This window comes from Genypterus blacodes, unplaced genomic scaffold (genome assembly GCF_046128005.1).
Source record: "Genypterus blacodes isolate CSIRO-AG114 ecotype Tasmania unplaced genomic scaffold, CSIRO-AGI_Gbla_v1 ptg000232l_1, whole genome shotgun sequence".
Classification (NCBI taxonomy): Eukaryota; Metazoa; Chordata; class Actinopteri; order Ophidiiformes; family Ophidiidae; genus Genypterus; species Genypterus blacodes.
In genome coordinates this window covers 692,501-717,500 of record NW_027467030.1, presented here as the reverse complement: position 1 = coordinate 717,500, position 25,000 = coordinate 692,501, and the positions used below count along the sequence as shown (strand labels likewise).

The following is a 25,000-nucleotide window of genomic DNA, read 5'->3' as shown; positions in this document are numbered from 1 at the left end:
AAATAATTTCCTATTATTCACTATGTGCGTGTGTGTGTGTATGTGTGTTTGTGCGTGTGTCTGTGTGTGTGTGTGTGTGCGTGTGTGTGTGCGTGCGTGTGTCTGTGTGTTATGCGGTTGCCCCCTCCACCCAGGCCGGTTGCTGTGGCGAGTGGGCACCGTGGCGACGGAGACTATGTGTGCGTGTGTTTACTGTACTTCGGAAGGAGTGATGTCACACACACAAAGTCCCTTAAGGGCAATCTGAGATAGAGTTCAGACCTCCGTCTCTCTGCCTCTCTCTCTCTCTGTCTCTCTGCCTCTCTCTCTCTCTCTCTCTCTCCCTGTCTCTCTGTGTGTCTCTCTCTCTCTCTGTCTCTCTCTCTGCCTCTCTCTCTCTCTCTCTGTCTCTCTGCCTCTCTCTCTCTCTCTCTCTCTCTCTCTGTCTCTCTCTCTGCCTCTCTCTCTCTCTCTCTCTGTCTCTCTGCCTCTCTCTCTATCTCTCTCCCTGTCTCTCTGTGTGTGTCTCTCTCTCTCTCTCTCTCTCCCTCTCTCTCTGTGTGTCTCTCTCTCTCTCTGTCTCTCTCCCTGCTCAGTCCTTTCATGTCTTTCTCTGCACGTCTTTCCTCTTTTGTCCAACTTCTTTACCTTTGTAATCATATTATTGCATTTGTCTGTTCTACTTCAAACGTCATTGGCAGAGGTACAGAATGTTGATCACTTTCACTCCCCTCTTGTTTTCTCTCATTCCTGACCTGTGGTCTGACCGTCTGACCGTCTGGATTTCACATCCACGTCCGTGTGTTTTGATCCATTTCACTGTCTAAGCTCTTTTCTAGCTTCCTTGTCCACCCCCATCTCCATCTTTCACACCATACTGCAGCCATAGAGTGAAGAAGGGAACGGGGGGGGGTTTTATAAAAAGTCAGCCGGTGAAAGAAGGGATGTTGAGTTTGAATACAAAGAAAAGCAGGAAAGAGAGGATTAAAGTGAAGGTGTTCAGCAGTCAAACTATTTAAAGTATTAACGTGGCATTAGAGAAACGGCCCCGGGCAAATATGATGTGGGACTCTGTTGTCAGGCCGAGCTTTGTGAGTGCTGTGAGCCGTTGTTAGGCTAAGGATTATGGACATTATTGTCCATTAAGACTGAGGTTTTACAGATATTGGTTTGTCAAGGTGACAGGTCAGATATGGATTTATTTCTGGGGATGAACTCATTCTACTTTATTTGTCATTTTGCCAGTAAATTTGTTACAGCAGGCTCAGGTTCTGATGCTTCCTCTGCCTCTCCACCCCTTTGGAAGCAAGAGAGCAAGAACAGAGCACAGCTTGAATCTGCATGTGTGTGTAGTGAATGGCAGCGAACACAGGGGCGACACTCTTGACTTGTTTACTGTCGGCTGAAGTGTTTGCCTCAGACACACTGCCACTTTTGCCTTTCCATCCTTTTTCCATCAGTAAATAAACTCTAACCACTGCCACCTTCTCCCTCTCTTGGCCTGTAAGCCTGCCTCATGAAGGTGGCGGACTTGTGACCATCCTGCGCCCTCTACTGGCCTGTAAGCGGTACTAAAGGTTCTCCAATGTAACGGGACGATAGCGTGTGGAACCTGCTGGGATCACCAGTGTTCCTTCCTCTGTGCCTCTCTGCTGCATCACACACGTTTAGAACCCCAAGCTTAAATCCTACACCACTAAATAAATATTCAGTCAATATAAAAATTTAAAAAAAAACATAATATATTGGATTTATTAGACGTAACATATTTCAGCGTCTTATTTCCGGTTAGATCTGAATGACATCACTAATGCAAAACCACAGCTAAGGAGCGAAACTGCTGCCCACAAGCATTGATTCCCTGGTGAACCTGTCAAACTGTGCATGTGTGTGAGCCAGTGTGTGTGTGTGTGTGTGTGAATAATGTATATGTGTGAATCACAGGCAGAGAGACAGAAAGAAGAAATGTAGGGCACGGTGATGCTGAGACCCAGAACACACACACACACAGAGAGAGAGAGAGAGAGAGAGAGAGAGAGAGAGAGAGAGAGAGAGAGAGAGAGAGAGAGAGAGAGAGAGAGAGAGAGAGAGAACAAACTGTACCTTCTGCATAACCAAATATTGCCTGACACAAATAGACACGTGAGCCAAACAAACACACACAGAGAGAGTCATCAATGCCATCAACCATAATGAGCCACAAACACACAAACACACACAAGCAAAAACATTACAAATCTGAGAAACCAGAGACACACGCTGTACAAATTCTGCTCTGCATAATGATAAGGATGATTTGTGACTCGGGTCAGCCATCTAGTGGTGAACAGGGAACACTGCAGCAATCCCAACAATCACTGAGGCGTTCACAATTATGCTTGAACAACATATTGGTTTACAGGATTCGATTTTAGAATATGGACACGACTGCATAGAACCCATAATGGAGACTTGCTGAGTGAAACCAAACCTCTGACTAGAAGCTACAGCTGATCTGAATGTATGGAAGAGTGATACACAAACGTTGCCACTGGGGTTTAGGATTTTATTACTGTCAGATCTATAGCTGTCTTATCTTATAGGAGGTCCAACACAACCAAACACATCTCATCTGGATTTCATTGCAGTCTTTAATCTGATCTGGGCTCATTTTAAGTTGGACATGTGTAAATAACAACGATGCTCAGAACACTGGCACAGGATGTGATCTAACAGTGTCAAGTGTTGTTTTGATCCTAAATACAAGATATCACACAGGTCCCACTTTAGGACACTACAGGATTAGTGCAGATGTATCAGGTGATCTGATTACCACACACAAAGGCTTTGGGAGCCCTAGAAATGTTCAAACCTTTCTAACATGCTTTTCTAAACAGTTTAACACATACAGTATATATATATACACACAAGTAAATATGAAGGCTGGCGGTGTGTTAGCTGGTACACACTGACCTGTGCGTGGAAGATGGAGAGAGACTTGGCTGTGTGTAGGGGGATGAGAACCCGAACCAGGAACTGCTTATGTTCGGCTTTCAGAGGCAGAGCAAAACCGTTTATGATGCTGCAGGAGGAGAGGAAAGGAGAGGAAAGGAGGGGAGAGGAGAGGAGAGGAGAGGAGAAGAGAGGAGCATTAATATCATTGAATCATTTCATTTGTGGACTGTGTTCCATTCTTTTCTTCTCTCCCAGGGAGGTTCTGTTCTTCACTCCTTCTTCTATATAAAGCAGTATAGGTGTGTGACTCTTACAGAAGCTCTTTGGGCCGTGGTGGAACCAGCTGTTACAAATCAGTGTTGATTGTCAAAACTTTCTTCCAACCCTCATTGTAACATTCTAACGCATTGTTCAAAGATGGGCCAGGATTACAGGAAGGATTTACAACGGGCAACGTGTGTGTGTGTGTGTGTGTGTGTGTGTGTGTGTGTGTGTGTGTGACGTTGTTCCTATGCTGTGGCCTCTCATGATGCAGGTCTGTTTGAATGGACCATTTATCTGTCTGTCTATTTAGAATCTGTTTCCCTCCTGCTGTCTCTCTCTCTCTCTCTCTCTCTCTCTCTCTCTCTGAGTGTGTGGGAGGAGCTATAAATACCCCTGTTACCACCAACATGAACACAAACCTCTCTCTCCTCTCCTTCCTCCACTTCTGACTCACTCGCCCCCCCCTTGCTCTCTTGAGGCTCATCTGCTGCCTTTTCTCACCTTGGATTCATATGCTCCCCTCCTTCTCTCTCTCTCTCTCTCTCTCTCTCTCTCTCTCTCTCTCTTACTCTCTCTCCCCACTTACCCACAGCGCCATTTCAGCCACCATTACTTTTTGTGTGATTCCTCCCCATTAAATTGGGGGAAATTGAGGTGAAATGAGAAGAGTTTCACTTAGAATAGAAAGATGAAATCCCTCCTCACATCCCAAGAGCCCACGCAGGCTTTTGTTCTCCCTCCCTTGCTTATAAATATCTTTAAGAATATATTTAACCTTTATTTTAAGAAATACAACAAATAAAAAATACACAACATAATTGCCCAAATATGCACTCACTCAGCATTTGAGTTATTTAGTGACTCTCTCTCTCTCTCTCTCCCTCTCCCTCTCTCTCTCTCCCTCTCTCTCTCTCTGGAGTGTTAAGTCTCTGTGGAGAGTGTTGCATCATTCATTTCTTCTCCTCTCTCATCCCCATTCTCCCTCTCTCTGACAGGAGAAGGAAAATACACAGTGTGTTTATGCTCATATCTCTGCTCTTGTTTGTTTTTCTCTCTCTCTCCATTATCTCTGTCATCCTTCCACTCTGGTGTCGTCTTCGGCTTCCTCGCTCGTCTCTCTTCATTTCTACCCGTCTCATGTTTCCCTTACAGGTCTCAGAGATCAAGCAACAGAATACAAAAAACCCCGGAGCAATCATATGTGTGATTGATCCCCCGGTTGCTCTCCCTCCCTACAGCTCTCTCTCATTTCCCTCCTTCCTCATCCCTCACCCCTTGCACCATAAAAATCCTACCTGTAAAGAAAATGTGCGTGTGTGTGTGTGTGTGTGTGTGTGTGTGTGTGTGTGTACAAACCTGCCAAGGATCTCCAGTAGTTCTGCGACTCCGTTGAAGTGCTCAGTTTCATATATGAACCTGAGGATTAAAAACAGAGCACACACACACACATGTTAGCACAAAGAGTGGGATGTAAGGGCACATCAACTGATGAAGACACTACAGTCTCTCTGTGTGACATTTAAAGACAATGACTGCTTCAACTGTTTACCAAAAACAGATCTATAAATGTGTGTGTGTGTAACGTAGCAATCTTCCTGTAACCTGAGGGCTTTATACGCTGTTATATGTAGATAGAGACAGAGCTGGTTGATGATTACACGCCGCTGCTCTCTCATTAGTCGGAGCTGTTTAATCAGTTAGCTGATTAAGAGATTCGTGTCACGACGCCGTGATTTGCCTGCGGACATGTTAGAGGCAAAACTCAACTAAATGAAGTCCGGAGGTCACGAGATTGGATTCTCTGATGTGAGATCCATGTGAGACCTGCACACGAGACACACACACACACACACACACACACATGGGTGGAGTGAAGGAGTCACCTGAGGAAGATGTTGTTGATCTGTTTGCGTATGTAGGCTCGCAGGCCCAGTAGCTTTCCATAGACGCGGTGCAGGATGGTCTTCAGGTACTCCCTCTCCCTGGGGTCCTCACTGTCAAACAGCTCCAGGAGCTACACACACACACACACACACACGCACACACACAATACATCATTAGAGCCTAACTGCATTTGAAGGTAATTTGAAAGCCTTTAGCAGGAGCAGGAACAGTCAAAGAGTTACCTGAAGGACAAACTTCTGGTCCACGTAGCGTTTGGCCATGGAGGGCTGGAAGTCCGGGCTCTCCAGGAAACGTAGGAAGAACTCGTACACCAGCTGACCACATGGAAGCACAATGTTCCCACTGATTACTTGGGAGAGTGAGGGAGTGAATGTACATCACACCAGTGTGTCAACAAAGTGAACGGACTGTAAGTCAGCCAGGGAGCGTTTGCCTGGGTGGCAGGTCTTTGTTTTGATTTGGGCTGATTAAACAGGTATATTTATACATCCCATCTTACACAGCAGCATCCTGGAGTCATTACAGGAAGGGGCAGCATGTGTTAGGGGATAAAATGCTGAATACCACATAAAAGCAATGTCTGCTGGGAGTTTAGCCTCTCTGCTAGTCCTTCCTAATAGTTTATATTATATCCTAGGCCCATCTTTCATGGAATTCACAAACACTGCAGTGTGTCTCACTTGAATAACAAACCAAGTGCATCACAACAACTGGATGAAAACAGCAAACACACAAGATATTCTACTGAAGATCCCTCCGGAGAACAAGGTTCTCTCTACCTTTACATCCTCTGTCTTCTGCAGTATATCTCAGCAGAGGGTTCAGTTCAGGAGACATAAATGTAACTGATGGTGAATGCAGCACCTCCTACTGGTGGGTGCCATGCGTACCTGCAGGTGCGGCCAGGAGGCCTCCAGAGTCGGCTCGTCTTCCTCCGGGTCAAACTCTGGATTCTCGCTGGGTGGGAGAGTTCGGAAGATATTTACTGAGATCTGGAGAGCGGGGAATGAGGGAAGGAGGAGGAGAGGATGGAGGATAAGGTGGGTGAGGGACAGATGAGGGGGACAGGGGACAGGGATGGAATGAGGAAAGAGCCAGGACAAAGAGGGGGTGAGCTCATAGGTACATGAAGTGTAACCCAGGCCTGAGCGGTCTGATGTGGCTTCATGCCCGTTAACGTGATGACATCGCTTATTTGTTGCCTTAATCAGATTAGAATTGAAGCTTTAACATGCATGTAAACATGTTCCTCCTCCCTCCCTCTCTCTTCCTCTCCTCCATCATAAGCTGTATCTACCTATTCTCCTCCTGTCCTCTCTCTCTTCATCCCCTCTATCCTCTCCTCTTCCCTCTGGCTTTCCTTCCCTTCTTCCCTTTCCTACCGCCCTTTTAGCCTGGAGTGATGGACTCCACCAAAGCTCCTCAGCAGGACACCTCCCACTCTGGGTGCTCTCTCTCTCTCTCTCTCTCTCTCTCTCTCTCTCTCTCTCTCTCTCTCTCTCTCTCTCTCTCTCTCTCTCTCTCTCTCTCTCTCTCTCTCTCTCTCTCTCTCTCTCTCTCTCTCTCTCTCTCTCTCTCTCCGTCTGACCTTTTGATGTGTTTCCCTCCTCCTCCATCAATTCACTGATCCATTGGTTCACTCGTTCATGATCATTCTCACAGAGTGAAACATCACAACAAACAGCCATATATGATGACATCATTACAGTCGATCCCCACCGTATAATGAACTTCATGCTTTTGTGCAAATAGGGCCACATAGGTAAGTACTTTGTTCCAGATCTTGACATGCTCCATGCTTATATAATGGGGAGGCAGTGGCTCAGTGGGTAGAGCTTCCGCTTGGGAACCGGAGGGTTGCCGGTTCGAGCCCCTGCCGAGGTGCCACTGAGCAAGGCACTGAACCCACAATTGCTCCCCCCTCTGTGAAGGGTGGTTATGTAATGTAAGTCGCTTTGGATAAAAGCGTCTGCCAAATGATCGTAATGTAATGTCATAAGGCACATCTGTGTGGTGGTGTTGTAATGATCATTACAGCCACAGGGGGTGCTAGCAAGCGCACAGCTAGTTAGCACTGATTCATCATAGTTCACGTTGTCACCCCTTTTATAATGTTTCATCCATCCATCCATCATGCCCCTCCTACCATCTTTATGGCCTCTGGGTAGAGCGGCTCTATGAGGACCCCTCTGCTGGTGGCCACGCTCTCCACCAGCTCGTTGAGCGCCGCACGTTTGATCTCCTTCCCCTTCAGGTCGGCCACACAGTCCAGGAAGTCAAACAGTACACAACACTGCTGCAGCTTCTTACAGAACAGGTCGTGGAGCTCTGCCACCGGGGCATCTGGAGACAGGAGACAGGAGGAGGAGGAGGAGACATGTTGGACCAGGAGGTTAGAGGACAGACAGAGGACGTGCAGCCAAAGAAGAAGAAGAAGAAGAACCAGCTTGAGTTTGGTGCTGAAGCAGGAGTTTGGATGTAAACTACAGGCTAGATCTTCTCTCAAAAGGTAATGAGGGAAAGACCACAGATTACATACACACACACACACACATCTTCCTCCTGAGGGCTATGTTGTATCTCTGTCCTTTTACCTGTCAGATTCATTCTCCAAACCTGTTTGTCACAATAAAACAACCTGCTGTCGGCCGACAGATTAAAACCTTATACCTCCAAAAACTCCACTTCTCTCTCACACACACACACACACCACACACACCACACACACACACACACACACACGCACACACACGCACGCACACACACACACACACACACACACACACACACACACCTATAAATTATAAACAAGTATAATGACATGTATAATGGATTCCTGGGGGGTTTGTGTAACTGTTTTTGTCGCTGTGGGATTGTGTAACTCCGGTCCAGAAATGAAACAAAAACTAAGAAATCTAGACTGAGTCTAAAAGCTTCGGCTGCAGCAACATGGAGGTAGTGTGGTTCTTATTCCTAAGCAACCAGTTGATTGATGACTCAGTGGCTAAATATAGCAGTGACACATCCATACATTAGCCTGTGTTAGCAGTGACGTGTGTGTGTGGAGTTCAGTCCCAACACTAGATTGAAACAAACGATGGGTTAATGTTGAAGCAGTGATTCACCAGTCAGAGCTGGATTTGCATATTCATTGATATTAGATGTTTTGGATGAATGGATGGACGGAGCTTCAGTACCGACACAGATCCGTCCAGAGATCCGGCCCAAACTGGACTCAAGCCTAAGACTCAAGCCTGAGACTCAACCCTGAGAGAGACACACACACACACACACACACACACACACACACACACACACACACACACACACACACACACACACACACACACACACACACACACACACACACGAGCGGATTAGCTTTAACCCTTCTTAACCTCTAGGTGGGACACCCAGGAGAGGTGAGGGTCTGATTGGAGCTCTCCCAGCCCCGGACCCCCTCACCTCTTCTGGGCACAGACGCACCATCTGTTCCTCTGGGCTCACAGCATGCCAAGCATTACAAGGAGACACTTGTCTTTTGCCCGAGGTGTTCGAGAAACACACACACACTCCTTTTCGATGCCATGGAAACCGACCCAGTATTCATTATGACCAATTGCACTTTGTGTGATAATCACAGTTTCTACTTTAAGTGCAATTAAAGGCATTTCTCTGAAGAGTCGTCCTTACTGCTCAAGTTGTGTGAGTCAGTCAGGGTCTGATTTTAACCACTTTCAACCAACTCCAGCCTGATCAGCTGTGCGCTGATGTGAAGTGTGATGTCGACCAAGAAGCTTGATTAATTATCCTAAAAGTCTACAGTCGGGCGATGATGTGGATTCCTGACCAAGCTCAGATCCCTTTAGCACTCAATCCACAGCGAGGTTTGCCTTGAATGATGACGCTCTGCATGGAACAAAGACTATTGAAAGATTGATTAGTCTCTCACTGACTGAATACTTGAGCCTTAACTGCAAATTAAATTAAGTTCTCTCTCAAAGTTTCCTCTCCTTTGTGCCTTTTTCCGGAGCCGAGGACTAAAAGCCGAGGATGGGTTTCCTGTCATCGTCTCTTTCCGCTCGCTAACTTTCCCCCCGACCTTTCACGCTCACCGTCTGTTGCTGTTGTTTCTTCTTTTCAGTTTCTCGTCCGCTGTTCACATGTAGGAGCCCGAGTCCGCTGAGCTGTGTGAAACACTCCATTTGTTCTTGAACGGCAGCCATTTCTCAGGGACTGGACCAATGTGTGACAGCCGCACTCACACGACTCCGCTGACTGTTTGTGACGGGAGACAACTGTTAAGAAGCTGAAAGCGGGTGAAGTGGACTTTGTTGAATTGGCTTAATGACAACCAAGAATCCGTGCTCCATGCTTTTGTCTCCTGGCGTGTTTGAGATAAGTGCTGGCTGCAGCTCCTCTGCTTTCATCCTGCTGACCCTTCATCACTCGTCTACCTCTCTTCCTGCTGTCACATCCCTTATTTTCTTTCTCCACCCCTCTATTTTCCTTTTCCCTTCCTCCCTTTCTTCACCTCCCCTCTCTTATCATTTCCTCTATCTCTCCATCCCTCCTTCAGCCCTTAGTCACTCCCTTCCTCTCCATCCGTCCTCTCTCCCTTGTTCTCTGCGTCTCTGCTTTCTCTCTCCCTCTGTGGACAAACTGTGAAGGTGAAATCTAATCCATTTTTAATGGAGAGTAATTGTATGAAGATGTGCCATGCTGGGACTGAAAAAGAAAGGAACAGAGAGAGGTGAAGAGATGAAGAGGAAGGAAAAGTGTGCTGGTGTGTGTGTGTGTGTGTGTGTGTGTGTGTGTGTGTGTGTGTGTTCCAGAGACAGAGTGGGAGAGAAGGTGAGAAAAAGAAAGGGACATCAGGGTCATATGACAGCGAGTGGGAAAGAGGAAAAGAGAGGAAGCAAATTAACGAGCAGAGCAGAGAAGAGAAGAAGAGTGTGTGGAGCTGACAGGGCCACAACACAACACAGCACACACATTCAGACAACACACGTGTGTAAAATCACCCACACTGCACCCGTAAAGGGTTAAACTGTCTAATGTGGGTTGGAGGAAGAAACGCTGGTTTACATTGTTATCTACTATAACAGACTGAGTGGGGTTAAATATCAAGATACAAGCGCAATGCATGATGGGAGAGCCAGGACACAAAACTGAGATACAAATCAGTGAAATTAACTCCAGTTTCCCTCACGGCTGGTTCCTTTAAATCAGCGTTTAGCATCATCTCACATCTTCATCACAGCCAGTCAGACGTTCATTAGGGAGCTATCGTCATGTTGTTCTATATGATTCCTATAGTAAAAACATGTGTGCCCCTTTTAACACCTGGCATTAGAAAGCCTCTCATCATCTGGATTCTTCATGCCTGAGGTTTGGTTTGCTCTATCAAACCCTGTGCTCCACCTTACTAAGCTTCACAATCGCCAATCATGTCTCTGCCCTGGCTGCCACTTCCATTCCAGGTGCAGGTTCCTTTAAAGCAAGTTGCAAAATCCTGAATCTAAAAGAACTTTATTAACATGAGCAGGTGCCTCACCAGTGTCCCTATTTTCAGAGTTTCATTAAACACAAAAGGAACCCAAGGACAGTCAAGTGACACTTTCTGTCTCACCTCAACAAGTCGCCAAGAACTCCTCCTGTTCCTAGACTGCAGGGAAGACTCTCATTTGGACTCTGTTCTCATTTTAATTCAAGGTGTAAAGGGTTGGCTTTTATTGAACCGGAACATTCTCCTTTACATGGCGGACTTGGCCAGCACCGTTACAAAAATGACAAAAGCTCCATAATTATAACAGCATTTCAAAAACAGTCAGTTGGCAGGCAGACAAAATCAAAATCAAAATTAAGAAAAGCAATTACCTGTTCCCTCCCTGGTTCTTGGACTCTTTCAGTGTGGCATTACAAAGGCATCACAAAGGTATACCATGTTCCCTTGTTCTGATGGTAGTTCTAACAGTTTGTCTAGTCCGTCAACACAACACTAATTGTCTGCAAACCAATGATTTAAGTACTTCCAAATCAGACGCTTTGCCTCTAACAATTTTTGTAAACTTCCCTTCCCCTCCTCAACTGATATGGGAGGACCTGCTTTACCTTCAGGACACCACTGAGAGGGAGCGTTGATGAGATTTATCACTGCATCCTGGACCTAAGGGACCAATCTGACTCTAACATAAGGGAGGAAGGGTGAGGGAAGGTGAGGGAGGGTGAGCTTAGACTCCAACTAGACACATCACCCTTACTGGCTGTGGCTCTGTTTGTCAACCAATCGTCTTAATTGACATGAACACTACACCTTGGTTCTCTTTACGGTTTTAGTTCTCTTCTATCTCTTCGTTTTTGCCTCTCTTTCCTCCTCAATGTCTTTCTCGTTTCTCCAAACAATCTCTAAAATGTCCCACAACTGTATGCTAATGCTTTCTTTAATAATGATATTTAACAAAGAAATGCAATTGTTGACTCCATTGTATCTTTACAGTATAGTGAGCTAATATTTGGAACAGGATCAAAACCACAACACAGAGAACTCTACAAACTGCACTTACAGCGAACATGATGAATTCACTCGGGTTATCTTTGCGACAACAATAAAATAACAATCCCAGCTACGCGCCAAAATACTACGCTGAGTACATTATGCTTCCAATCTCTAGTGGTAGCCGTTGCGGATCAGGTGATATGAGAAGACTGCATCGTCCTCAGAGAGACAATATGTGTCCTGGATGTGTGTCCTTGTGTGTTGTGTTGTATTGTATTGTGCTCAGAGAACACACAAGCTCTAAGCGACACCAGATTGTCACTTTCTCAACATGTCACTGCACTGTAAAAAAAAAAGATCTGGACATTTCTTGAGTGTGTGTGTGTGTGTGTGTGTGTGTGTGTGTGTGTGTGTGTGTGTGTGAGCGGTGGACAGTCAGGGGACATTTATCCTCTCAGAGTCGCTCACACCAGCAGAGGAGTCACATGGGCCGAGGTGTGAACGGCTCGGAGAGGGAAAATGGCAACGCATCCTTTAACCATCTAGAAGATTAAAAATGTAGATCAAATCTGAAATAAATGAAATCATAGAAAATCAAAAGAATACAAATAAAGAAATTTGAGGGGGGCAATCTTTCCTCCTGACCTGATTTACATTGCAGCTTTGAGGATAAACAGCAAAAATGAAATGTAACATTAAAGGAAATTAATATGTTTGTGTCATTAAATCTATTTAATATTATTTACAGTTGCCTAAATGCGAGCTCATGCGTGTTCCTCCTGGGTAAAGGCCACAGTCTCCATGGAATATTCCCTCCACACAGGGGTTAGGAAATGGCAAAATATTCCGGTAAAGGTTAAAGCAATAGAACTGAATTTATATGCAGCTGCTGAACAGGACTGGAGGAAGAGGACGGGTTAGGAGAGGAAGAGAGAGAGAGACAGAGAGAGAGAGAGGGAGGTAGACTGAGTAAAAGGAGCAGCAATATACAGTAGGGCTGAGCAGTGTGAGGCAGCATCGCAACACATGCACAAACACACACACACGCACAGAAACTAAATATAGTACTGCTGGAGAGAGAAAGAGAGAGAGGGAGAGAGAGAGAGAGAGAGAGAGAGAGAGATGTGATGTCGGGAAGAAACAGCAAGAGGGAGGAGAGGGGGGCAGTACAGGGTTAAAAAATGACATCATCCCTTCGCCTCTCTCCCTCCATCACTAGGTGCCTCCCTTCTTTTCCTCCTCTCTCTCTCCCTCTCTCTCTCTCTCACACACACACACACTGCCTCTATAGGTTTTTTGCCCCCCATCTTAAACGAGATGAGCAAGCGCAGCTTTAAATAACAGTGTGTGTGTGTGTGTGTGTGTGTGTGTGTGTGTGTGTGTGTGTGTGTGTGTGTGTGTGTGTGTGTGTGTGTGTGTGTGTGTGTGTGTGTGTGTCCATGACAGAAAGACAGGGAGGCAGACGTACAGAGGGAGGTGAGGACAGCTTCTTTTTTAGCCTACATCCAAGCCTCCTCTGCACCTCTGTCATTCCCAACACACACACACACTCAACCCAGCAACGCAATAGGGGAAAGAAGAGAAAGGAGAGAGAGAGAGAATAGAGAGACCGACAGGAGAGAGAGAGAGTATAAAGTCCAGGCAGTATGAATATAACCTTAAGGAATGTGTGATAATAACATAATCCTCCTAAACATGTCCACCACGTGACAAACTGTGTGGGAAACACACCAGCCACAGTATCCATACTCATTACCCCGCTCATACACAGAGTGATTAGCAGGAGACGCTCCCCGTGTCCCTCCCAGGCTCCCATCCTGGAGGTTTGGAGGAAAGATGGAGGGGTAAACAGCAGCCTGGGCGCGTTGTGCCGTCACCATTCGACACAACGGGAACAAAGTGTCCACTGGGCTGAACGAGCGGCGGAGATACGTGGAAGAGACGAGTGAGCCACAATACTGGGAAATGACAAATCAGGTTTCGCTTGCTTAATGGTACCAACTCACACGCCCAGCACACACCCACACACACACACACACACACACACACACACTCTCTCTCTCTCTTATCAACACATCTGCCTGTAGCTGGTTCAGAATTAGTTTGGATTGTGTTCACGTTACAAACACGTGGCCTCAGAGTGTGTGTTCCACGGGAGCCACAGAAGTCTTCACTGGATGTCTTCTTGTTTTTGTGAACATGATGATATCTCCTTGTTGTCACTTGTTAAGCCAAAACACAGGCATGAACATTTAAACACGCTAAGAGGCGATGTTATTCGGGTCTCACGCGCTCCAAAACTCCCTGAGCCTGCCTTGTAAGACGCACGAGAAAGAAGTCAAATGATAACGTGCATGACAGCTGCTCTGAGTAAACGCTTGTTCCCTTAAAGCGAAACTCATTTCTCAGTAATAAAAGCAGAAGCCATCTTCAGAGCTTACAAAACACTCTGCGGTGATTGCAAAGCATTTTGAAACTTTAACAGTGACTCTTAAATTGCTGTATTTGTCCGGGTGAGTCAAAGGCTGTGAGAGAAGGTGAAGACATTTTAAATCATCCATAATAATCAATCTGACTCCATCTCCCCTCGGGACCTTGAACGCCTCACATGACAACATGCTTCGCAGTGTAAGAACACAATATTTGCAGTGCGAAATGTGAACACAAACTGGTGACAGTCGGTAAACAAATACGGGATGTCGTTATCCCAGCTGGAGACGTCCTCGCCGTTTGATTAGCGGCTTTGCAAACCACACTTGAATAATAATAATAATAATAATAATAATCTGCTTCCTGGCTCAGTCGGACGACGGCCGCAGCAAACCTTTCATCGCCGACACGGAAATGTGACAAACATTACTCACATTTCCGTGTCTCTGAGTGAGGCCGAGCCTGTGATTCATCGCAGCTCAGTCCTACTAAATTCACTTTTCCCAGGTTTCCTGCCTCTAAATGACCACTTAATGAAGCCGTGCATCATTCTTAGAGCTGTTACACTCTTTGTCAGTGACTGTTTGGGTGCCATGACTGATTCTCTGCATGTTTAGTGATGAACACCCACGTAGGTGAGAGTTGGGGCAGTGTGGCAATGGATGAAGCAGCTAATTTGCCTTATTCCTTTAAGGCTCAGCTCAGCGGTGCTTGTGGATATTGCATTGCTGGCTGTTTCATGACATCCTCTCTCCTGCAATATCCTCCGTCTTTCTTTTATCTCTTCATCTCTCCTCCTCTCTCTGATCCTCCTCCACCTGTCAGCTTAATGTTCAGTCATTTCCTCTTTCCTCGTCCACTCCATTTCTTTCCTCACCACACACACACACACACACACTCAATCCCTCTCTCCCTCTCTCTTAATTGATCTGAGACAGTAGAGCAAAACCTTCTCCATGGCTTCTGTAACCCAATACCAGGCTTGTCCAGCTGGCCTCTCCCTTACACACACACAGACACACACACACACACGCACACACACGCGCACACACGCACACGCACACGCACACACACACAATCTGTGTGTGTCACCCTTATCGCGATATCATGTGTAAATAGAGAAGGTGAGGGTTTTACAGTAAACTGCACATCGACAGAAGAATTGCACAATGTGGATAAACACACATTGTGGAGATAAACGCTTCACACGCATCACAGCATGACGAGGAACATGTGAGAAGCTGCTGCTGCCTCATGTGAGGATGTGTTACATGTGTGAAAGCTAACGTGATTCACGAAGACGTCTCGTATCGCGCAACAATCAGAGTGGTTACTATAGAAACCTCACATATTTGCCGATAGTCTTTTCCTGATGTAGTTCAAGGTGTCGGTCAGTGTCAGTGTCCTTGTTCAGACGTACGTTTCACAAAACGGAAACATAATACTTTAAGGTCCAGCTAAATTCAACACAAATCATCTTTTAGTGTTGTTGTGTAAACCACACAGTCTACATCATGTAGCACTGAAGCTCTTTGAAGCTTTTGCACATTCGTAACGCTACTGTGCTCTAAAAATACTCTTCCACCGCCCTACGTGATGTCATTAAGCTTTTATGACATACATTGAAGGTCTGACGGCTAGTTTTTCACTTCCACCCCCACAGCGTCGACAACAGGAAGGAGACACTTTTCCGTCGTTTCCATGATGAAGGGAGAAAAGAGGAGCATTTGTCCCTCAGGGCTCTTCCATCTATACTCCACTACATCTCTACCCACTCTCTCTACGTGGTGATGATGCGTCTACCAGGCCTGATGACGTTTCCATGGCGATCATGTATGGATTTATGTATGCCCAATGACTTGCTTCACCCCGTATGTACACACGTCCTCCCAGCTCACAGTCACACCCTGTGGAGTGCGTACACACCTGATGACTCACAATGATGTCACACAAAAACACGTGATCCCAAATTTACATTTCCCTTTGAACACCTCGTGTGGGGGACTGGCAGAGAGAGAGGCAGGAGGACTGGATCTGGACCACGCAGGGATTTAAGACAACGTGAAGGTCAAAAGCAAAGCGTCAGTGTCTGCCTGGCCTGCTCACACAACGGGTCAATACTCTTCCCCAAGTGAAACAGAAGACTGTGCACAATTCTACAAGTAAACAAGGCATAAATCACAATCCTAAAGTGTTTATCTGATGACTAAATGCTGGAAGAGAATGTGACCTTAGCCTGGTTAGCCTGCTGGAGGCAGAGGAACACCCGTGACCATGGAGCCTGACTGGTGTCTGCAGCCCCGGGGGAGAGCAGCATGGCAGCTGGGGCGGAGCGCTAAGCTAACAGCCTGTTCACCCAGGAGCAGAGCGAGAACCAACACACCATTATCACCGACACAACAGCACACAATTCATGCCATTTAAGCTGATTCTAATTATTGGTTTAGAGTAATACAGATATAAAAGGTTTTCCCCCTTAATGTGGAACGCCCACTGTTATGCTAGTCCCAGTTGAGGCTAACGCATTCAGTTCAGGTTTTGGGGTCCAAATGAAAAATTGACAGCTAATAATTGTGTGTGTGTGTGTGTGTGTGTGTGTGTGTGTGTGTGTGTGTGTGTGTGTGTGTGTGTGTGTGTGTGTGTGTGTGTGTGTGTGTGTATGGGTGAATTGGCTGGCTCAGTGTTCCACATCGCTTTACTGGAGCAACACAAGAATAGAAACACCCTCACACCTCGTTCTGCCACTTCACAAATAGGTCCATGATAAAACATTTGTCCAGGTGGAGCACGCAGGATACGAAGCTTCAACTCCCGATTCAAAATAACTTTATTAACAAGATCAGGGAACTGCGATCCAGTCACAATGGCAGCCTGACCACACCAGCATGAGGTCGGGCAGATCCGGTTGAACTCCGCGTCTAGATACCGATCGCATTTGAACCTTCAGTAGTAGGGAAGATGTGAAAGTAGACCCGTTGCTGCATGTTACATATTGTTTAACATGTGCAGCTACAGACACTGTGCAGGAATCTATGGATGTGATACCATGATACATACGACACGTCATACATGTTACACGCACAAACCACTGCAGAGGAATCGACACGTAAGCTGATATGAGCCAACTACCTTACGATGTTCTACTTCACCTGATTTGTGCACAAAATGTCCCTAAACCTATGATTGGACACCTGATTAGCTTCCCCGCCATGTGCTTTGACAGTCTTCATGCTTCACTTGCAGAAATTGAGAACACCGACATCACCAAAACAAAGGAAATAGAGCCAGAACAGATGAAATAGCAGCTTCTTGATAGTTTCCACTTAGTTCCGTAATCAGCTGGAAACTACGAGCGAGAGTTACGACACCGTCAGGACGAGCGCTCGGGGCTTGAAGTGAGACAGATCTGCACTTGTTAACACACTGAGTTGTTCAAATTAATGGTGGGAATGCGATTCTCTGGAGAGCAGAATACCCACAAGTCTGTCTACACTTGGCCTACATAGCCGTCCCTCACAGACTTCCCCACGCCAGGCGCTTCTCCTGCACTACTGCTGCAGGATCTTACTATCGCTTCCTCGTGGGGATAGAGGAACAGTGCCGCAGCGGTGCAGCAGGCATGTTAAGAACTGGGGCTTCTGTCTGCCACGGCTGTTTCACCTTCCGCCCGGCACACCTCGCTCCCGGGGCGCGACAGGAAGTCAACCTCTAGTAAACGAAGCGTGCAGAGACTGATAGGCTAAAGCTGAAAGGGTCTTTACCCTCGTAGAATCTTAAAGGAAACAGATTGCGAGGTATATGGAAAGGGGCATAACCTTATGAAGAGGGATCAGAGGCATATGTGAGAACTTATGGTGCACCCTGGTCCTGCACACATGGGCGAGAGAGAGAGAGAGAGAGAGGTGGAGGGGGGGAGGGGGGGCAGAGACAGTGAGAAATTGATTGACACGGGGAGAATGCGATGAAGAACAAAAAGTGAAAAGCATTGGCTGGTTCTTACAGACAGCGTGCACGGGGAAAAGGCAGAAGAATCAATTCGGACAAAAAAAAAATCAACGTTCAAGCATCAAGTCTTGCCAAGAAAACACTCCTAAAAACTCAGACAGACATTCTTCAACCACATTTTGCTCATTTTTAAATCAGCAACTACAACCGACAGCAGCTTTTCATCATATTTTCCTTATTTCTTTGCTCATCTGTGTTGCTTTTGTCTCATTTCCTGTCTGTCCTTTGGTTATCTGTCAGTTCTAAAAGCAAAACCCTCCATTCTCCACTGAGCCAAACCCCACCCAGGTGTGTTTGGGTTAGGGTTGGGGTTAGGGTTAGGAATGTAAAGTGTGTATAGGTCCGGTCCCTGTGCTGCCTGTGGCCTTCACGGTGAGCCCGGCTCGTATGGATCAGACTGGCCTAGTGTGAAGTAACAGCACAGCCCTGGGACTCCAGTTATGGCAACAACGGGCCTGCAGATACAGCAGCAGCTTCTCAAACCTTCATCACAAACCAGCAGGGACGTCAGGATCCTCCATTATCCATCTCAGCCACTTTGTGTATTTGGTTTCATAAACAGGCTTAGGCAATTAGGGGACCATTCTTATTCACACCAGCAGCCCGGCCAGAGGAGAGGGGGGCCTCTTGGACGTCAACAAATCATGGAGACAAGACAAGCTCGCAGAGAGTTTGCGTGTTTGTGTTCAAAAGTTCACCGACTTTAATTGCAGAATTGAACATGAAATGGACAAAGAACACTTTCATCCCCCCCCCCGATAGTCTGAACACACACACACACACACACACACACACACACACACACACACACATACATAAACATACTTTAATCCAACTGAAACCAGATATCAGAGATACCAAGTCTGTTGATTGAAGAATTGTTTGGCTTTCCCAATGTTTTGTTACTGATTCTATCATTTTTTCCTTCTAGATTCCCTTTGATCTTCACCTCTAAGCGTGAGTGTGATCCAACTATCTGAGGCCATGCAGACCAGCCCAACACACACACACACACACACACACACACACCTGACCAGCCAATCCATCCAAACTCTCACCTGTCAGGCAGGAAGGACGTGACTGCAAAGGGTTAATTTGAACAAACATCCCTCCATCAAGTATTGATATGCACAGGTGTAAGTTCAAATATTGAGATGCATTCAGGCTCATCTGGAATAATGAAACATGCATACCTCCCATCATGCCGCATGTTTTCTACCATTCATGTCTGCACACGCACACACACACACACACACACACACACACACACACACACACACACACTCATGTCCCTGTAGTGAGTGACAGTCTCTCACCTTTGAGCAGGGGCAGCGGGGTGAGCTCCACCTGGGAGCTCTGGTAGCGGAACTGGGACGAGCTGTGGGACCTCCTCTGCCGGGCTCTGCGCATCGACCTGCGGGGAAAGCCGTCCACCTTCTCCGCGGATGGAACCGAGAAGCCGGTGGTCGGCGAAGACGGGCTGGACGGAGGCAACTTGGTCGTCTCCATGATGACGGAGAGGATGGAGCAGCAGTGGTGTACGCTTTACTCAATCACAGATGGATTATCAATTGATCAGCGTGAAGAGGCGCGGTGGAGGGAGGAAGAGGAGGAGATGGAGGGAGGAGGAGAGGGGAGAGAGATAAAGGGAGGAGGGAGGCAGAGGAGACGCTGAGGAGGTGTTTTCTGGCTGTCCGGTCCCGTGTATGTGTGTCTATATGTGTGTGTGTGTGTGTGTGTGTGTGTGTGTGTGTGTGAGTGTATGTATCAGAGCCGGGCAGGAAATGGCAGCAGCAGCAGCATCCCTCTTCTGTTATTTTTCACGCTCTGATGCAAAATCGCGTGTGTATCATCCCAGTGGAAGAGCAGATGATGTTCAGACAGACGTGCCTCTCCTCCACACACAAACACACACACACGCACACACACACACCACACACACACAAACACACGCCTCTCTGCTGCTGTATTGGCGTCACACCGACCAAGTCATCAGCCTAAATTTGGATATTTACTTCTATATTTAACCACAGAGATTATTGATCCGAGCTCCGTGCGTAAAAAGCAGAAAAAAATGTAATCAAACACCGATTAACCTCCTTCTTCTTCTTCTTCTTCTTCTTCTCCTCCTCCTCGGAGCAGCTGGACTCCAGATCGGATTACAGTTTACATAAAGATTTGTTCGTCCTCATCGATGTGCCTCGTTATCAATACAATTTCAAAAAAAAAATCACTGATCGGTCCTGGCGGCGGATGAAGGTGATGATATCATAAAATCATCTATCGGGGCCTGGGACCTCGGCTGCCGCATCACTGTTGTCCTTCGTGTTAACGGATCCCGTCTGACCGTCAAACCGGCTCCGTTCTCCCTTTAATTTTCTCTCGGTGTTTCAATCTTCTACCTCCGTGTCTCGGTGTCTCTTCTTCCCGTCCTCCAGCCGTCTCAGGGCGGGTGGTGGTGGTGGTGATGGTGGGTGGGGGGGTCGGGGTGGGGAGGGGGGGACGCTCCCTCACCGCGCAGACATGTGCAGGTTCCTCCGCCAGCGGCCGATGCAACACCGACAACCCCGCACCTCCGCTCCGTGTCTACACCGCCACACAATGAGAAAAACGAGACGAAACGCGCTGCTCCGGCCGGTAACGGAAGATTTAAAAGGTGTGTGTGGTACACAATGGAACCCGTGTGTGTGTGAGTGTGTGTGTGAGAGAGACGGACGCGGTGTGTCCTGTCCCTCTTCTCAGATGCCGTTATCCGGTCGTCCTACAGCGACTCAGCAGCGTAAAGTGAGACGCAGTCAGACAGGGAGATACGGAAGTACGGGGTACTGCCTTTCAAAATAAAAGACTTAGCATTTACTCGGTACATTTGGTTCTAGCACACAGACACACAGACACAGACACAGACACACACACACACACACACACACACACACACACACACAGAGCCACAAAAAGGACGTGGAAGTAGTTTGTTGCTGTTTTTCTCTTGTATGTCCAAAATCTCCAAAACATGGTCCAAGCCTTTAGACTCACAAACCCATAGCTCGGTGTGTATCTTCTCCATACTGGTCCTCTGTGTAGCAGCGCCATATCTTTCCACTCTACACACACCTGATTAGTTCATTCAGCCGATCCCGATTGACCCAGAGTTGACGAGTCCCCGGGCAGGTTGTTTGCTGCTCATTAGAAAAACGGATGTGTTGTGCATTATTGGTACAAAGCAATATGACAGTAAGAGTGAGGGAGAGTGCTTTGACGCCGTGTGGTTCTTGCCTGGACGTTTTATTTTGAAGGCGCAGCCGGATGCAGCTGTATCTGACTCAGACTGCCTTTTAAAATGGTTCCTCAGCCTGAGGTGGTGCAAGGAGAGAGATGAACGAGGCTCCTGACTGCGGATGACGCTATAGGATGGAGTTATTTATTTATTTTCCTTTATTTATGTGGCCTGTGTTGCCTCATACAGCCGCTCCGTTTAAAAATGGAGGACTCATTCATCCCTACTGTCTTTTCCTCCTCTTTTCTCCTCCCGCCCCGTCACCTTTACACCGCAGCTGGACGTGGACCATCCAGTTCGGTTCATTTTATAAGCGCTCCTCTTCTCCAGCAGCGTTTCTGTCTGACTCCCCCCCACCCCCTCCCTGGTGTGTGTGTGTGTGTGTGTGTGTGTGTGTGTGTGTGTGTGTGTGTGTGTGTGTGCCTGTGTCTGTGTGTGCGTGTACTTGGCTTGGAGGATCAAGTCCCATTGTTCTTGCATTTGTTCTCCTCTTAGCCTCTTGTTCTCTCTCACTCTCTCACATTAGTCAAGTCGCACCTTTGCAGTTGTGTCTCCAGCTGCAGCTTCATCCTCACAGCCTCCTATTCATATATATGCTCCTTCCTCCTCCTCCTCCTCCTCCTCCTCCTCCTCAGTGCTGTCACAGGTGAGCTCAGTTGGTTGCATTCTGGGAAAGACACAGGGGGACCGTCAGTCCGGTAAATGTTTGGCAGGAGAGGCCTGTGCTGCTCTGCTGTACATCCTCCATTAGGGACAGGCTCAAATCTATAAACAATATGATTAACAGCACTCTATCTAAGCACTGTAAAGAACAATTCTACTCTATATTCAAATTCTTCTAAGGGTGGACTTCATCATGTTCTTGGATCTAATAGTAAAACATCTTGTAACACTCTGCATCTGTTAACCAACAAATTCATTATCATTCTCCATCAGCTTTTTAATACGATGAACACACACACACACATACACACACATTACAATGACATTTCTTATTTAAACAGGAAGCTGACTTGACAATAACAGTTTAGGTTCATTTCAGTTAACTGTCCCTTATTTGGGACATTGGTTTGGTTTGTAGGTGCTTCCAAGTCAAAGACGTTCAGGTCAAGTCTCAACAGCTGGAAAATACTAGAATATATTAGATCTAAGATACATACAGAATATATATGGGATAAAATCCATTACATATATATATAATACACAGTTCTTAGGCAAAATAATCCACAAATGATTACTCAAACTGATCATATCTGTTATAAAACGGAGTAGGATCATCATTCACCCTCAGAGCCTCAAGCACAGTCACAGTCAGAACATATTTACTGTATTTAACCCTTTGGATATAAGCAGAATAAGGGAATTAACAAGGAATCACACAACTCCTACACTCTAAAAACAAAAGCATTGGCTCAACAAAAAAAATTAACAGTTTGCATCAATCTTTTTGAGTTACGACAACTTCTAATGAAATTATGTTTAACCAACAAACTACATTGAGTTAGGGGAAGTAGCATTTCCGCTACAATCAAACGTATTTTTAATTACCGCTTACTTGATAATTGGTAGCATTAACACAAGTTTTTAAGTTGATTACTCAAATTATTTAGTTGTATCAACTAGTTTTTCCAAACTGTAAGTTGTATCACAATAGTAACCAAAGTCCAATTTACAATACAAATATCTTACCTAACATAGACATAAAAGCAACATTGGATGAAATGAGCAAATGAATTTAGATTACATAATGTAGTTGACAGTTACACAAATAAGCAATTAATCATGATTTTCCTCCCCACAGCACAAGTGAAAAGCCCTCTCTAGCTGAACAGATTTGTCAAATGAAACTTTATCATTCTTCACTGTTGTGCTAAAATAAAGGGTTGGATGGCCAAATTACACTGCTAAATATGACTAGCGTTAGCTACATATAGTAGTACAACATATTCCATCAACTGTATTAGCAGGTGTAGCCTAACGTCTGTGCATGGGTCCACTATTGGTCATATTACAATTGAGAATATGCCCAAATACATTGCTTTTAGTAGAATTTATTTGTAGGTTGAAATTATAGTCACCTTGAAAATTTCCTTTGTAACGTATTTCTTCAGCTACAGGTCCTCACAGTCTTAACTGTCTGAATTCGTCCAGGCATGTTACATGGGGCCAATTTCATAAAGTTACTACATCTTTAATTTTGTTTTGAATCAATTAACATAGAAATTTGAGTTTAAATTACACACAATATTAAGTTGATGTAATTACCAACATTATCATGTAAACACAACTCATCAAAATAACGTTTGCAACTTAAAAAATTGATCTAAATCAATAAATTTGAATTTTTATCTTGCAACCATGCATCTAATTAATTGGTGGTAAAAGGTCCCCTGAATTACTTTTTAGAGTGTAATGGAGGTTTAACTCTCTGCTTAACATTGTGCAGAAGATTACACATTTCTTGGATATATTCCATCTAAAGCAAAGCAAAACCGATTTCACTGCAGTCAAAATTCTCCTTGAATTCTTTGTCTTGGGTTACAAAAAAAAGTTAGCATCAAATCACAAATCAATTTTTTCTTCAACTAATGTACTTCTACACGGCATGATTGGTTTACGCCGATTCATTACACAGCACAGAATTTTGAGCAGCTAAAGAAAATCACACTTTGAAATCAGATTCCAGTCTGGGAATTACCTGCAATCTTTGCAATCGTTAAAGTGACACTCCGGCTATTTCCTCCCGAGACCCTGTGTCCTCACATGTGCACATTTCAGACTCAAACCAGTTGCCCCCAGTGGTATAAATGCCACTTTCAGTTACTAGAGAATATAGCAGACAGGAAGAAAGGATTTATACTCTTTGTGTTCAAAACAGATGTAAAATAAATGTCTGGTCTCAGGAGGATATGAGTCCAGACTTGTTGAGGTCATTGTAGTTGTTCTTTGGTGCACTGATCTGCGTCCTTGGGTGTCTCTGGGCTTAATGTGAGCAGTCAGGCACAGTGGCGCTTGAATGCACCTGGTATGTAGTGCTACTGGTCTCCACTCCCATCCAGTATCCAGGCGTTGCCCTCCAGCAGCTCAGACAGGGAGAGGTCCTTTGGAGGTTGATAAAGAGGTCCTGTAAAGGTGCTTGAGGTATTCTGAGGGGCATTGAGGGAACTGAGGAGGGACAGCAGAGGGGGCGGATAAGGAGCGTTTTGCTGACAATGAGTGGGCTTCAAGGCAAGGTCAAGGGCAGCACCAGGGGAAACAGAGAGGTGCTGCAGATCAGGACTGTGATGGAACGCTGGTGGATCCAAATCAGCTGCAGGGCCACGGAATTCACCTTCATGGAGCTGGAGACATATAGGACCATCCTGGGCGGGTGTAGCAGGATAAGGTAGAGAAAGAGAAGAACACAAGACGGAATCAAGAGCCTTTGTCGATGCCGATGAATGAGGAAGAGTAGCTGTGTTGAGGAAGGTGGATGGCACAGGGTCTGAAACGAGGCTTGTGCAGACCGGCGCAAAAAGGGAGTGAGGACTTGGAGCTGCACAGAAAGAGGGCGGAGAGGTGTTCAATGAGGAGAGGGATGGATGAGGTGAGCTTGATGAAGGTGAGGATGAAAGGTGAGCACATTCGGTCTGGCAGGTAGAAGAAGAAGAAAAAGAAGAGGAAGAGGAAGATGAGGTCTGCAGAGGGGCACTAACGGCGCTGGAGAGCTT

The 25,000-nt window shown here is 46.1% G+C and overlaps 2 protein-coding genes across 2 annotated transcripts in view; both read right to left on the bottom strand.

Annotated features, from left to right (window-relative positions):
* The window catches only part of ppp2r5b (protein phosphatase 2, regulatory subunit B', beta), a 22,781-nt gene extending 2,362 nt beyond the window's left edge, over nucleotides 1–20,419 (bottom strand). The window contains exons 1-7 of the mRNA XM_076170799.1: nucleotides 19,333–20,419; nucleotides 7,229–7,425; nucleotides 5,973–6,074; nucleotides 5,304–5,396; nucleotides 5,061–5,191; nucleotides 4,534–4,593; nucleotides 2,932–3,040 (exon numbers count right to left, since the gene is read on the bottom strand). Of these exons, the coding sequence (XP_076026914.1) occupies nucleotides 2,932–3,040; nucleotides 4,534–4,593; nucleotides 5,061–5,191; nucleotides 5,304–5,396; nucleotides 5,973–6,074; nucleotides 7,229–7,425; nucleotides 19,333–19,525 (885 nt within the window). The 5' untranslated portion in view covers nucleotides 19,526–20,419. The remainder of the gene's footprint in view (nucleotides 1–2,931; nucleotides 3,041–4,533; nucleotides 4,594–5,060; nucleotides 5,192–5,303; nucleotides 5,397–5,972; nucleotides 6,075–7,228; nucleotides 7,426–19,332) is intronic.
* Nucleotides 20,420–22,215: 1,796 nt separating this feature from the next.
* batf2 (basic leucine zipper ATF-like transcription factor 2) overlaps nucleotides 22,216–25,000 on the bottom strand; it is a 6,134-nt gene continuing 3,349 nt past the window's right edge. Inside the window, exon 3 of the mRNA XM_076170824.1 lies at nucleotides 22,216–25,000. This exon is cut by the window's right edge and continues 204 nt beyond it. Coding sequence (XP_076026939.1) covers nucleotides 24,326–25,000 — 675 coding nt within the window. The 3' untranslated portion in view covers nucleotides 22,216–24,325.